This window comes from Drosophila kikkawai, chromosome X (assembly GCF_030179895.1).
Source record: "Drosophila kikkawai strain 14028-0561.14 chromosome X, DkikHiC1v2, whole genome shotgun sequence".
Classification (NCBI taxonomy): Eukaryota; Metazoa; Arthropoda; class Insecta; order Diptera; family Drosophilidae; genus Drosophila; species Drosophila kikkawai.
Window position 1 is genome coordinate 14,035,169 of NC_091733.1, and position 14,328 is coordinate 14,049,496.

A 14,328-nucleotide genomic window follows, 5' to 3' on the forward strand; every position below is an offset into this window, starting at 1 on the left:
AAATTATGTCTTGAATATTATTTGTGGTTTATTTGTAACTGTACACATTGGTTTCAAAAACAGGACTCAATTCTCATGGCTCTGTGGCTAAAGTTGCTATTCAAATAAACATAAAACATCTCTTACTCCTATGAAAAAACAAGACTCAATTCTGGCTTAAGACTAAAAATGAATGGAATTATCAACACTAAATTCAACAGATAGACTTGATCTAAGCCCGCTGATTCCAGCGGGGATCTCAAAATTGCACTAGGTCACAGCAGGGAGGAGGTGAATATCTGCTGCAGGATGTGAGGTAGCTTGGTGAGGTCCATGCAGACGAAGCTCTGGCCCGCCGGCATTGCTGCATTGATTCTGCCAAAGAAAAGGAGGAGTTAGTCTTCTTTTATAAATATAAACATATTCCCAGTTATACTCACTCATCCGCCTCCTCGGCCAGACTGCCTATGAAGATGACATAACCCTTGACCTTGGGCTCGCCCCGCTTGAGGGCCATGGCCAGATCCTTGGGGGCGATGCCATAGCGGGATAGATTCGCATCGCTCAGGACCACCGCAATGGCATTGTCGTAGTCCTGCTCGGCGCCCAGCGTGGAGCAGGCTTCGCGTGCGGCCTTGACCGTGGAATCGCCGGACCAGCAGAATTGGGAATGGGCATGCATCATGCGGATGGCCTCGAAGCGCTCCTTGTCGTTCTTGGGCGGCCGGCCGGCCGTCACAAAGGGGATCTCCCAGCCCTCGCCACTGTGGCCGATAATGTCGTAGACGATCTTCTTCTCGAAGCCATCGAAGGCCTCCATAACCATCACCACCGCCTCCAGCTGCCGGTCCAGTCGGCCGTCATAGCCATTGAATCTGGCGGAGATTGGGGAAAGATCACAAGGTTACTTACACCTTAAGCGGGAATCACTCTCACCTGTACATTGAACCCGACACATCCACGACCAGCTTGAGCCGATTGGGCTTCTCCTGGACGTGATCCGCCCAGGGATTGGCCTCTGCCCGCCTGCGGTAGATATTCTTCTCGCCGGTAATGCCCTCCACCAAACGCGTGTCATCCAGGTCGCCGTGGGTCTGATACTTTTGCCACTGGCGCTCCTTGCTCTTGGTCTGCATGGCCTCCAGGATGGCCTTCAGCTGCTGCACCTGCTTGCGATTGGGCTCACTGAACTGGGCATACAGCTGGTGATCGTGGGCGGACATCTTGATCTCCTTGAGCTTCTCCTCGAAGGCCTTGCGATTCATCTCCCTGGCCGCCTTCTTGATCTCCTCGGGCACATCCGCTTTTTCTTCGTCGCTCAGCTGATGGACCTTGTGGCCCTTGTCCAGCCGAAAGGGTCCACCCTTGCCGCCCAGTCCGGCTGTGTCGCGTCCGCCGCTGCCGCCCGCCCATGTATTGCCACCGACATGGGGCTCGTTTTTGGGATCCAGCTTCCCGAATTTGGGACCCGACACGCCCAGGCCGCTGTGTCGCTTGACGGTCGCCTGGAGCGTCTTTTGCCTGCGCATGGCCAGGATCATCTCCTCCTCGGCGTAGGACTCGATGCCGTGCTTGGCCAGCACCTGGTTGACCTGCTGCAGGGCCTCCGGCTGATAGCGATCAAAGTCTAGGACATTGCCCACCACCTCGGACATGTTCTCCTCTGGATAGCGCTCCAAATGCTTCACAATGCTCACCACCTCGCGGGTGGAGTACGGATAGTTAAGCATTCCCTCGTCGGCCAGCGTTCGCAGCTCCCCGAAGGCGTTCACCAGGGTGCGCAGCGTCTTCTTGGGCACATTGGGGCCATACTGCTGCAGCAGAAAGATCTCCGAATCGGGATCCGGATTGCTGATGGCATGACAGCTGAAGACATCGCCCAAAGCAGCAAAGAAGTCGTTGCCGAGGAAGGGAAATCCGGGACGATTGGCCAAGACGATGAGCCGAAAATCTGGGTGAGTCTCGATGGAGTTGGGCACCCTCCCCCCCGCACCGGGCGGCACAATCCTCCGCCCATCCGCCAGCACCATCTCGCCGCTCTCCACCAGAGTCCGCAGGATGCAGGTTACATTGACGGGCGCCTTGTCGGCCTCATCCACGACGAGTACGTGACCCGATCGCACGGCCTGGACCAGGGCACTGTCCTCGTACGACACCTGCCCATCCTTGAGCGTCGCCTGGAGCGTCAGACTGTGGACGGTGGTGTCCCTGTGCAGCTGAATGTATTCCCTGGGGCGCTGCATCAGCTCCAGGAGGCGATCCACCAGCTTGTTCTTGCCCACGCCCTGGTTGCCCACCAGCAGCAGGTGCTCTCCGATGAGATAGTCCTGCAGCAGGCGCTCCAGGAGCTGCACATGCTGCGGCATCTCGTAGAACAGGGTGCTGGGTACCTTGGATAGTTGGGCCTCTGTGGGATTACCTAGAGGCCAGCGCGTGGCTCCGATTCTCAGGGCATTGTCCTCCACTGCTATCTCCGCCGGCTGTCGGCTGCCCCTCCTCCTCACCTGTGCGTTCTCCTGACCCTGACTGGTGATGCCCACCTGGTGGATGGCCTCTTCCAGGGCACTTCGCGACAGTGCCGGCATAAATCTGGCCAGGAATGTGTTCTGCAGCATTTCGTTCACGTCACTAGACCCGCTCAGCTGTGGATAGGCAGCCAGCCGGCGTCCCAGCTTTAGGAGTTGCCGGGTTGACAGCGTTCCCGACATTCCCTGCAGCAGCGGGTCCTGCGATGAGCGCAGCAACTGGGCTAGCCCCAGAAGCGGCTCCAGGCCCGCGGGCAACTCACCATCGACACCGCACAGTTCGGTTAGCAGCGCCTGCTCTTCGCTGTGGCGCAGCGGACGCAGCTCCTGGTACAGGAATAGGCTGAGCAGCTCCGGGGTCAGCCAATTGGATTGACTGCCTCCGCCAGAGGGACGTGGTGGTTCCGCCAAGGCCACAATGCGGAAGGACTCGTGCATGGGCAGGAAGCCCCGATCCCTGAGCTGCTCCTCGGAGAGACCTTGCTGGATCAGAGCCTGGTAGCGCTGGGCACCCAGCAGGGTGGTGCCATCGCACAGCTGCAGCTCTCGATCGTGGATGAGGCTGGGGAAGATCAAGGGATTAGGACCAAGCCCAGTCTGAAAGATTTCCCTCGACACTCACCGCTGCAGCACACTGGCCGTGCTCTTGTGGAGGCGATGCAACCCATTCAGCACCGCCACGGAGCCCGACTTGGCGGCCCGCACCAGAGGTGAATCCCGCCAAACGGTATCGCCAACGGGACTGGTGATGCGCTGCTGGACAAGATCCCGGCTGGTCATGTCCTCGTACAGCATCATCGGCTCCGAGTTTTGCTGCAACAGGCGGATCAGCTCCTTGGTCAGGGTCAGCTTGCCCACGCCCTTCTCCCCCAGCAGACAGACATCGCCAACGGCATAGGCCTGGAGCAGGCTGGCTAGGGCCTGTCTTTGGTGCGGCAAATCCACAAAGTTAGAGGAGGTCACCGGCTGTCCTCCACCCGGCAGTTGCAGCTCCAGGCCGTCGTCTAATTGCAGCCGGATATGGGATGCGTTTTCACCCGATTTACTAGCGGCGATTCTATTGATGCCTGGACTGGGAATCAATGGGATATCCAGCTTCTTGAGCAGCTCCTCCACCCGCTTCCTTTGGTCGGCCTTCAGCATCGCCTGATAGGGATATATGCGGCTGAGGACATCGTAAAGGCTGAGCGCCCGATTGGTCTCCAGCATCCGGACGCCCAGGCGCAGGTTGTGGAGCGGAAAGTCCGGCAGCTGGAGGGCTGGATCCGCTTGCTGCAGCGTCAGGGCGAAGGTTAGCAGCTGCTTCAGCTGCTCGCCGGGCACAGAGCCGGGCGCCACCTCCTGCTGTAGTTCTTCGTACAGCTCGCCGTAGGTGTAGGCGGTCACGTTGCGCGACTGGAAGCGGGAGCGCAGCGGCGGATCCAGCGGTGTGCCCTTGTACTTGTGCGTGGGCAGGCCCAGGGCCACCACCCGGAACTGTTCGGAGACACGCAGCAGTCCCCACTCGTCCAGCTGCTGGCGTGAGTGCCGCTCCAGGAGCTTGTCATACCGCTCGGGTGACATCAGAAACTTGCCGCTCTCCAGGTGCATCTCCCGGTTCTCCAGAAGATTGTTCAAAATGGGCAACACATTCCGCTCGGCATGCTCCACGCCGTCCAGGACCAGGACACGGCCATTGAGCGCCGCCCGCACGGCGCCCTGATCGTGATAGACCGCCGCCTTGTTGTGGATCTCGCGGCGCTGCTTCAGATCGCTCTCGGTCGTGTCCCGGCTGAGGGCCACGTACTCCACCTCGCGCTGCGTCAGCTCCAGGAACTGCATGGCCAGCTGGCGGCGCCTTGGACCTGGCTGTCCCAGCAGAAACATGTCCTGCCGCAGGGCATCCTTCTGCAGCATCCAGCGCAGGTGGTGCAGGGCGGACTGCGTCAGCTGGAGGGTGCCATCGGGTGCGTATTTAACTAGAGATTCGGATAAGATGAAGCAGAGGTTTAGCTTGGAATGATCTGGGAACTTGACCTTTGCACTGCCGCCAGATCTCAAGTTTGGGAACATTTCCGCTCACCATATTGCTGCGGCACCAGCTGCGGATCCTTGGGCCTGCTCAGGGGCACCGTCACATCTCCAATGGTCAGGCTGTCGCCGTCGGCCGCCGTGCTCGCCCAGCTTCGCCGCCAGCTCCTTCTGCCGCTTTGGAGGCTGTGACGCAACAAGTGGACGCTGCGGCCTTGAAGGTTTGCCAACATACCGAAAGGTGGGCGGGGGCTAAGGGGATAGGGGATGGGCTAAAGCAACGGGAAACGGTGGGGCAAGTACCCGGGACAAATAGCTAAATATCCGGATTTATAATTGCTTGAAACGGCGGCGGTCCGCGCTTGTTTACCACAGCAGTGCTGCCCAGCGGCAAGCAGCTGTTCCGTCAGTGCGGCCCATCGAGGTAAAGCTGGGACGATAGTCGATAGTCTGTACAATCGCCACCGTGCCATCTTTAGCCAGCTGGTAATAAAAAAAATACACAAGCCATCGAAATACGCATCAAAAGCGTTTTTCCTTTCAATATTTTGAAATATTCAGTTGTTTAAGCAAGAAAATCACTTATAAAAGATGACCACAGCCGCGCGGCCCACCTTTGACCCCGCCCGCGGTGGCTCCGGGCGAGGCGAGAAGGACCTGAGCGCCCTGAGCAAACAGTACTCCAGCCGCGACTTGCCAGGCCACACCAAGCTGAAATACAGGTTAGTAGCCATCAAGTGGCTATCCAATTTCAACTACAAACCTCTTTTGCTTGCAGGGAGACAGGCCAGGGCACCAGCGAGGAGATCCGCGGCCGCGACTTCCGCAAGGAGCTGGAGGAGCGTGAGCGTGACGCTCGTTCTGGGGCTGGTTCTGGCAAGGCCCTGCCCTCCATTGTGCGCAAGGCCATCGAGGCGAACAGCGCCGGCGGCAAACGGGCCAAGCCGGACACCGCCCAGCAGCAGCAGCTGCAGCAACAACAGCAGGCCGCCAATTTGGATGCGGATGAGCCGCTGGACAACGACAGCTCCGATTCGGACAGCGACTCGGATGACGATGATGCTGCCCTGCTGGCGGAACTGCAGAAGATCAAGCAGGAACGTTTGCAGGAGACGGCGCGCCGCGATGCCGAGAAGAAGCAGGAGGACGAGCGGATTCGGATGGAGAACATCCTCTCTGGCAATCCCCTGATCAACTATGAGCCCGGCACTGCTGCCTCGGCAGCGGGTCGAGCCTCTGGACTCGGCGGCGACCTTAAGATCAAGCGCCGCTGGGACGACGATGTCGTCTTCAAGAACTGTGCCCGATCGGCGCCCGAAAAGAAGACTCACTTTGTCAACGATGCCCTGCGTTCCGATTTCCACAAGAAGTTCATGGACAAGTACATTAAGTAAAAAGCATCTAAATCATTTGAATAATTGCTTTTTCTGTGTAATAGTTTAGGTCAATAACAAAATTGTAACATTTTTTGTATGGCCGTCAGCCATCCATTGTTAAGTAAACTCAAAGCTTTGTAAGAAGAAACATACAGGAGTTGTGTTTATTTGGTCTTCCTGCGAGGATAGAGCTTCCAGAAGTTCCTGAAGATTACAAAGGACGTGGGGGACGTGTCTAAGTCCTTTAAAATCGCTCTGAGGGAGTGGAGACAGGAGTTGGAAAATATGTTTAAATTTTTTTGAATATTTTTGTTTTTTGGAAAATCAAAAACTTATCAAATTCATAACTAAGCCAAAAATGCTTTAAATTCAATTCCGAAAACATTTTTGTGTTAGTTTTAATAAGGTTAAAAAAACTGCATACTGAATTTAAGTTTTTTTTTAATTCCATTTTATGCCTAATTTTGACAATTTTAAATTATAAAATTTTGGAAAAATGTCACAAAATTTTTTTTCTCCTGACATGGCTAAAACGATTCGCCTGTTTATGCTGATCAAGAATATATAAGATTTATAGGGTCGGAAATGACTCCTTCAACGCGTTATCAGCTTTAGAATGAAATTATAACAACAAATTATATTTCTCCAGTTTTTGATATAAAATCCAAATCTTTGATCCAAAATACCACATTAAACCCAAAGACTCTCAAGGAGGACAATGCCCAGAGTCAGTTTTAGACGCTTCTCGATATTAGATCTTAGTTTCCACCCTTTAAAGTTCTTCCCTATAAGTTTTAATTTGTAATTTTAGGTGAAATTAATTTTTAAGCATTCAAAAATATAAACAACAAGCTCTTTCTAGTAGCCTTTGCCTTTGGACATGTTCTCCTTGGCGGCACAACGTCTTTTTGGGCTTGGGGCTGTGACCCAATGACTGACCGCGAGTGCGAGTCCGAGTGCGAAGGGCAGGCAACCTTAACCAAAGTGTGAAACCGCAAGAAACATCGGTAGCTGGTAGCTGGTAGCTGGCCAAGGGACAACCAACGGCAGCTCCCGAAGGGGGAGCAGGACGAGGCCTGCAATGGAGGCGGAGGAGGTGAGGGCGAGGGCAGGGTCAGGCTACGTGAGCGCACGAAGAAAAGCCCAAGAAGCCCAGGAAGGCCAATCATCGCGGCGATCATCGCAAGGGCAATTGTCGCTGCTGATGAGGCACGAAGCAAAATCAATTTGCCCCAAGGAGCAAAGCCAAGTCAGGCCGGGCCAGGCCGGGCTGGGGCCAAGCAAGCGCAAAATAACTTGGTCAATTACCTCGACCCTAGAGCGGCATAGGGTACACTAGAAAAACAATAAGCCAATGAACGAAATGTATTATAAATGAGAGATAAATAAGGTAGTTACAAGAATGTAAATTTGCAGACTTCCTTCTAGCTCCAGTATAATTTCTTAGTTGGAAATTCTTCACACAAATCCCTTTTAAAATATGGAATAATTTTTTCAAGTGCTGCAACGTGCAACATGCAGCAACAACAGCAAATGCAAATCATCCCAGAGAGCTTGATTTCCACGCCTCTTTAATGCCCCGCACGCGGCTCTGAGGAGCATCTGAACTTAGACTTTGTCAATGAGCCCACGTTCCGACACAGACATCCACTGTGCTCCTTGGCGGGAGGGATCAGCACCTGGTCGCGACCCCGCTCCCAAAGTTGACGAACGCTCAATTTTACGCTAATTCGATCAGAATCAAAATCAAACAAAATTAGCCTATGGACAGCCGGCAAAGCGATGATGATCGTGTTATACACTGGCCGCAAAAAAAAAAAAATGAATTGGCAAAAAAAAAAAAAATAAATAAAATAAATATAATAAATAAAAAAAACATAAAATAAATTTAAATAAACCAAGTGAATTAATTTATAAGTAAATAAATATAAAAAATAAATTAACTATTTAGTAAATTACGAAATAAATGAATAAATCAATAAATAAATCTATAAACAATTATAAAAATATATTTTTTAATATATATTGTTCAAATTTGCTGAAATAAAATTCTAAAATATAAAAGATTATTTCTATATGACTCTGAGAGGTTAAAAATATATATTTTATTACCCGCCAAAGGTTCAGGTATAACTTGTTCAAGTAGTAAATATATTTATTAAAATATATGTAAAAAAAAACATTTATTTTTTAGTTAATCTTTGCTTGTTTCTTGTTTCTTATAAGCTATATCTTCAATCTTATAAATACTGGCTCTTAAGAAAACTATGAACCTTGCTGCACAGTGTTTCTCCGATTGTCGTTGGGGAGTTGTATATATCGCTATGATGATGGCGCTGCTGCTAATGATAATCATGATGATTGTTGTGATTACCTTACCTGCTTCTGCTTCTGCTCCTGGAAATCTGTTGGCAGTAAAAATACTTACTCTGCCTCCTCCCTCCGCCTGAGCATAATTTATTTCCTGTTTGGCATTATGCATACCCATTATTTTGTGCATTCATCAAGTGACGGAGTCCGGGACTGAGTTCGTTGCAGCCAATCTGCTTGGCTTTGATCAATACACTGGGAAAATAAAAGCGAACACATTGGAAAAGTAAATCAAAATGTTTTTTAAACTAAAATGTTTCCCATTTTTTTTGATAATTTTAACTATTTGAATTTTGAAAAACTAGGTACATTTCTTTTAATAAATCCATTAATCACTTCAAAAATCATTAATTATTTTTTTTATGTTATTTATTTTATATATTAAGGAATCTACATACTAATTTAATATTTAAATTAAAACCAATTTTTGACAATATAAACTATTTACTCCCTTATAAAATGTTGGACAAAATGTGTAACATATTTTTTTCTATCGGACTTGTCTAGATCGACTTGGCTGTTGATGCTGATAAAGAATATATTATAATACCCTACAAAGATTTTAGATTAAATATCTAACGATTTTTCTCTCAGTGCTCAATGATATTTGCTGCTGCAGTTTTCGGTAGTCGCTCCGCGCTAAATTGTGGCCACCGAACGAGAGGGCCAAGTCAAGACTACAGTGGGGTGGAGGGGGGCTCGTGGAGGGTGAGTCAGGGAACCTGGTCCACTGGCATGGCCTATCAATTGTCAGCAATTTTGCAACTGCATAAACTTGAAAAGGGCAAAAACAAAAAAAAAAAATTAAAAAAAAAAACAGAATATAAACCGAAAAAAATAACTACAACCAACAGCATAAATATGGCGACTGGCCGACGGAAATGGCCGTCGCGGTTGCAAGTGACAAATAGCCCGGCTAGCGATGGTCGAGAGGGGTGGTTAATGGGGTGGGAGCCACGGCCTCCAGGAGGAGTCACTGAACCAGTTGACCACCAAATAAAGACCGCGAACATATGTTTCTGGCTGGCATCAATATGGCCAAAGCGACCAAAAAAGAGGCTGGCCGACTTGATACCGGACGGAGCAAAAAGTATATGTATAAAGGAGAAATGGATATTTAAATGGGAATCAGTAAGGTTGGGAAATATGAAATATATTTATTTTTTAAAGTATATTATCAATTATATAAGTATTATTAATTTTATTTATTATTTAAATAAGCCAAATATGACTTAGGGGAAGGCAATTATCAAAATGTCTGAGTTTGAATAATAATATTTATTAATTTTATTATTAGTAGTAGTGAATATCTACAAATAAATTTATATTTAAAAAAAAATAAATTTTATTAGACAAGACAATGTAGAAGGTAAGTAATTACTTTCCAAATAGATACTTTTAGACTTTAAAAAGTTGCTTAAAAGTTAAGTCAAGTTTAAAGATGTCTTAACATTTTTTACATTTTTCAAATACAAATATTTTGTAAAATAATTTTTTAAAAATGACATTCAGAGTCCTGCCAGCAGGAGCAACATTTCTTGGAACATCATCTTGCAGCTGCAGCAGCAGCAGCAACAGCCACATGACCCGTGGTGGCGACACTTTATTTAGCTTTAAAATTTTATAGAATGCAAATTTCACTCAGCTGTTGCTCCTGGTGTCGAGTCCTGGGATTTTGCATACCCAAGGAGTGGGCTTAATCCAAAAAGAGGGTTGCAAAATGATACAGATGCCGATGCAGTCGGGCAGTTAACAGCTCGGCTGCATCGATGCCACTGCCACTGCCACTGCCACTGCTGCATAATTTAGTTGACCAATTTACACTGGACCTGGAGTCCAGGTTCGGCACTGAGTGCAACCGGAAATGCAGGCACCAAAGAGCCAAAGCATTTCTGTGGCCTTACCCACTCTTTGGATTTCTATATATGTAGAATATGTATTTTTTTAAATATTTTTTTGTTGGGCCTTGCCGCCTGCACTTGACATATTTACTCGGGGCCAGGGCCGTTGGTAAATTGCCATCGGCCAAAAAGGACGCGAAGTTCAAGGGTCAAGAAGGCGGGGATTCAGGGTCAAAGAAGTATATTAGTTGGGGCTTAACAGCCAGGCTTAAAGTAAATAATACAACTGCTATTAACCGTGATTTTAAATCCTCTCAATTAAATTGTTTAGTAATAATAAGACTTAATTTTGATCCTGCCTAATTTCGGATGCAACTTTCTTTGACAAAACAACAAATATTAAGGCATTGCAATTATTTTGCATATATTTCCTAATTTTTATCAAGGTTTCTCTCGGTTTGTTAACCCCGTCAAGTGTTGACCCTAGAACGTTGTAATCCTTTAAACTGAATCTGCGGACCAAACTAATTTCAAGTGTCCGCTAATACGATTAAAAACAAATTTCAAACACGCCCAGTACACCCATGAACTTCATTGAACGTCATGCCATTAACTCACCAGGATTATGTGTGCACTGCTACACATTAAACCCACAAAATTGGTCAATTAAAATAGGATTTTTAAGAATTAAGGGGATTCTTACCTAAAGCCTTCTCAACTTAATAATTACCTAAAAAATTGAAAAATTAAAGCAAACTTTTGTCTGTAAATCTATATCACCATTATTTTTGAGAGTGTAGCCACATGCCAATACCTACACACACACACAACCGCTTAGCGGACGTGTGGCAGACGCATATTTCCGAGGCAGAGGCAGAGGTGCTGGACCCAAAACCTATCCCGTAACCCCCTAAACCTGGTACCAAATCGAATCACCAATGACTGGCCGCCGCCGCCGCCGCTAATGCTAATGCTTGAGTAGGTGCATCAACAGGTGGAGAAGCATACCGGTGTCCTGTGTCCAGTCCAGGATCCAAGCGAACGGTTAACCGGAAATGCGTACTGCAAAAGAGCGCCGTCAGGAGCAAAGGTGAGCAAAAACTAAAAGCTCATTTGCAGCTACTTCCGCTGCTAAATGAAAATGCATTTCCTGCTTGGAAAAGCGTTTAAGGTCAGGCCGTCGTGATGGCGCGGTGCGGGGCTGGGGGGGTTGTGGACCCCGAGGACCAGTGGTTGCGTGGCCAACTGGCTGAGTGGGCGAGCGGTGCATCGTCTAGCGGTCTCCTCCTGCTGTCTGTGACAGCAAATTTTTATCCAAAGCGTTGCGACATCTGTAAATGATTTGCTCCCATTAGAAGATGGGCCCCCAAAAAGGAGGTGGGAAGGCAACCAGGAGTTTATGGAGATTCAGGAGCCTACATGGCTCCTCCTCCACCTCCTCAGTCCCTGCAACTATGATTCCTCTGGCTATACTTCCGGCCAACGGCTATCAAATCCCCACTGGCGGAGATGCGCCCTGCAATTGGAGATGAAATTGGTGGTTGGAGTTGGTCAGTAGTCAGAGATCCCAGTTGGAGGAGCAAGTGGCCTGGCCGCAAAATGCGTTTCGTTCGCATCTTCCGGACTGGCAAATAGGGGGTTCAAGAAAAAATGGCCAACCTAGAGGATTACTGTGGGGGAGCAACGACTACAAAATGCACTTTGGGAATTTAGAAAATATATTTTAGGGTGATCAAGAAATATAATAAAATATTTATAAATAATAAAGAAACAGCTCAAAAGGCCCAATTAATTTTTACATTTTAATAGCAAAGCGTTGAATAGAAACACTATTAATTTATTTATTTTTAAAACTTCAATCTTAATCAATAGATTTTATATATTTAATTCCTTACCAAAGTCTAGGATATCCCTCCATTTAGTAGTGTATTTAAAGGCCTCAATGCTCCTTAGATTTGTTCATAGCCCGGGGCCCGCCACTTGACCCATCATCATCATCCTACTCCTTATCCAGGGGCTACGCTACGCTGCTCCTTTGGCTTTTGGCACCGGCAGCCATTTAGAGTGAGAAATTGACCATTAAAACAGACAGCTACACATGTTGACAAAATGCGAACGCGACTCGGAAGGGTGCTGCTGTCCAGCCTACTCCTTTGGAAGCCCCCAAACCCCAACCTCAACCCCAATCCCAATCCCTTAACCTAAACCTATTCCGCTTCTGGAAGGGTCCCAGGTCCCAAGTGAATCGTTGTCGTTGCCAAGTGCTGCAATTCTCATTGCGATAATCAAATTGTAGGTTTCGTTGTCTGCTCGATTGTGTCCCATCTACATGGGGCTTGAAGGGAGGACCAAAAAACGGGACATAAGGTTAACAAGGAGGCTGGAGGGGAGGGATGAGGAGGAGAAGGTGCAAGTGCATGTTCCTCTGCCGGTGCATCCGGTGCGTTTTTGCATTTCCAAAACGGGGGCCACACTTGGTCCTCGCACCAGGATGGGCGGCCAAAAGTCAAAAGAGGATAAAGCCCAAATGAAGGAAATACACTAAAGAAAAAAGGGGGGGAATTTATGTAATTTGATAGTTTTATGATGCTGCCTTGGATTATACTTTATTTATCCTTCAATTTCCTGATTTTTCCAGTGTACCTACAATGTCCATGGCAGGACAGACCGGAGGACCCTTTGCATCTATTATCTGAGCCAATAAATAGAGGTAGTTAAGAACCTTGCGGTTTTTTGGCTCACTTTTCAATTTGAAAAATGCCCCCCTTCGAGCTAAGGGCCAATCTCTGGTCATCTCTACCTTCCACAGCCGGAAACACCGCAACGCACCTGTCCAGCCACCCCGTTCTCAGGTGTGTGGTGTATTAATAGAACAGTTACCTGCGAGCCAACAAAATTCCACGGAATTCGCACGCCTCTACAAATGAGAGAGCGTAAAAACCAGGCCATCAAAAAAGGCGTGTGTCCGAGGGTGAGGTCAAAGATGCCTTCAAAGTTGCAAAAAGCAACTATTGATCTTTAATTGTGAATTAGTTGCTTGACTAATTTGCGATTGCGTTTGGATTTTATCTTGAGGTATATGAGTTTCGGTTTAGATGAAATAATATATTAAATATTACGCATACGCACTGTTGTTGCTTCTTATTTTTAAGATTTAAAGGTATACAAATATATATTAATTAATAACTAATAAATGATTATTTTCGGAAGAGTGTTGAGTGTTTAAGCCACGAATACCCTGGAATGAAATGCTCTTTTTCACTGCCACGCTGCACATATGTTATTTGCTTTTTCCCACACACACACACCTTGCAAAACACTGTCGAAAATCCCCGGACAGAATTAACCAAATGACTCAACTTGGCACGCGCAACTGGCTGTGACAGATTCCAGTCGAGTCGAGATACATAAGTAACTACAAGTACGAGCGGGAACCCGGCTAAATCCCGTGTCGAGACCCCGAGATGTGGTGCAACCATCCCCCACGCCCTAACCTACCTCAGGGTATAGAGTCGCCCGGGTTCCCTATGGGGGAAACCGGTTTCCTCCAGACTCTTGACGCGGACGCTTTGATTTATGTTTGCTCTCTGTCCCTCTTTGGGGCATGAATGGGTTAAAGCCAAGGCGAGAGGCCGACAAATTGGCAATCTCTATTTCGTGGCTCCTTCGCGGCTCCGCTGGCTGCGGTTGCACCAAATATCCTGCGTTAATTGTTAATTTGCATTGTTGCCGCTGCACTGACAGCAAAAGGCTCAAGGGCAAAGATTATTGATCTTTAAATAATAATAAATAATGTTTAATAGTTGAGCCACTACAAACACTCTACTTGTATCGAGAGGAAAAGTTCGATTTAATATATCGAAAAACATTTGATGGTTATCGTATCAGAAATATCGTTGATTTGTATATATCGAAATTTTTAAATATCGAATTTATTTAATAAAATATTTATATATTATCCAAATGTTTATCTTTAAAGGTGTAAATAAATTTACTTCATTCTTTTTTTCCCGATTATTTTGCTTGTAAATGTACTAATATCGATGTATTTAAATTTTAAATATTAAATTTAACGTTAAAATATAAATATTTTTTGAAAATATTAGAATTTTTGGTTTGGTTTATTGATTTTCCTATTTTTCGATTATTAAAGATGCGATATATCAATCAATATAATCGATTTTTTGCACAAAAAAAGTTATATGTTAACTTTCTTTTCTTTTTTAA

At 47.1% G+C, this 14,328-nt stretch overlaps 2 protein-coding genes across 2 annotated transcripts; one reads left to right on the plus strand and one right to left on the minus strand.

The window, feature by feature from the left end:
• Positions 1-10: 10 nt before the first annotated feature.
• On the minus strand, positions 11-4,912 carry c12.2 (von Willebrand factor A domain-containing protein c12.2). The gene is made up of 5 exons (XM_017174758.3): positions 4,567-4,912; positions 3,127-4,462; positions 916-3,066; positions 420-854; positions 11-354 (listed from the first exon to the last, which is right to left on the minus strand). Exons 1-5 carry the CDS (start codon positions 4,745-4,747, stop codon positions 255-257), a joined length of 4,203 nt encoding a protein of 1,400 aa, XP_017030247.2. The 5' UTR covers positions 4,748-4,912; the 3' UTR covers positions 11-254.
• Positions 4,913-4,984: 72 nt separating this feature from the next.
• On the plus strand, positions 4,985-6,038 carry c12.1 (spliceosome-associated protein CWC15). Its single transcript, XM_017174597.3, has 2 exons — positions 4,985-5,236; positions 5,293-6,038. Exons 1-2 carry the CDS (start codon positions 5,106-5,108, stop codon positions 5,906-5,908), a joined length of 747 nt encoding a protein of 248 aa, XP_017030086.1. The 5' UTR covers positions 4,985-5,105; the 3' UTR covers positions 5,909-6,038.
• Positions 6,039-14,328: the final 8,290 nt, after the last annotated feature.

Bases quoted from the DNA above. Each gene is read 5' to 3' on its own strand.
- c12.2 (XM_017174758.3), bottom strand. From the start codon at position 4,747: ATGTTGGCAAACCTTCAAGGCCGCAGCGTCCACTTGTTGCGTCACAGC. The intron at 4,463-4,566 runs GTGAGCGGAAAT...CCGAATCTCTAG, and splicing joins GCTGGTGCCGCAGCAATATG to TTAAATACGCACCCGATGGC. The intron at 855-915 runs GTGAGAGTGATT...AATCTCCGCCAG, and splicing joins GTGTCGGGTTCAATGTACAG to ATTCAATGGCTATGACGGCC.
- c12.1 (XM_017174597.3), top strand. From the start codon at position 5,106: ATGACCACAGCCGCGCGGCCCACCTTTGACCCCGCCCGCGGTGGCTCC. The intron at 5,237-5,292 runs GTTAGTAGCCAT...TTTTGCTTGCAG, and splicing joins CACACCAAGCTGAAATACAG to GGAGACAGGCCAGGGCACCA.